At 67.8% G+C, this 295-nt stretch overlaps 1 protein-coding gene across 1 annotated transcript in view; it reads left to right on the top strand.

The window, feature by feature from the left end:
- The window catches only part of ETH_00038325 (uncharacterized protein), a gene marked incomplete at both ends in the record, with an annotated part of 2,850 nt that overhangs the window by 1,120 nt on the left and 1,435 nt on the right, over window positions 1-295 (top strand). The window contains one exon of the mRNA XM_013375025.1: window positions 1-293. Coding sequence (XP_013230479.1) covers window positions 1-293 — 293 coding nt within the window. The remainder of the gene's footprint in view (window positions 294-295) is intronic.

Consider the following 295-nt stretch of genomic DNA (forward strand, 5'->3'; position numbering starts at 1 on the left):
GGAGGCGGTGGAGGGCCTCTCGCTGAGCGTGCCGCTGCCAGCACTTTCGCAGTTGGCAGCAGCAGTTAAAAGTGTCTCCTTGGAGACACTTGAGGTGGACTGGGGTTTGGCCACGGACTCCAAAGTCCCTCTTTTAGGGTTTACGCAGGTGCTGCTGCTGAACCCTCTCGGGCCCCGCGTGCTGCTGCAGCTGCGCTCCCTGTCTCTTGCTGCATCTCTCGCGGCTTTGCTGCCCGCAGAGGCCCCCCTCGTGCCCACTCCGGGGGCCCCCGGGGGCCCCCCGGGGGCCCCCGGG

This window comes from Eimeria tenella, genomic scaffold, assembly GCF_000499545.2.
Source record: "Eimeria tenella Houghton genomic scaffold, Eth_scaff2492, whole genome shotgun sequence".
In the NCBI taxonomy this organism is placed as follows: Eukaryota; Apicomplexa; class Conoidasida; order Eucoccidiorida; family Eimeriidae; genus Eimeria; species Eimeria tenella.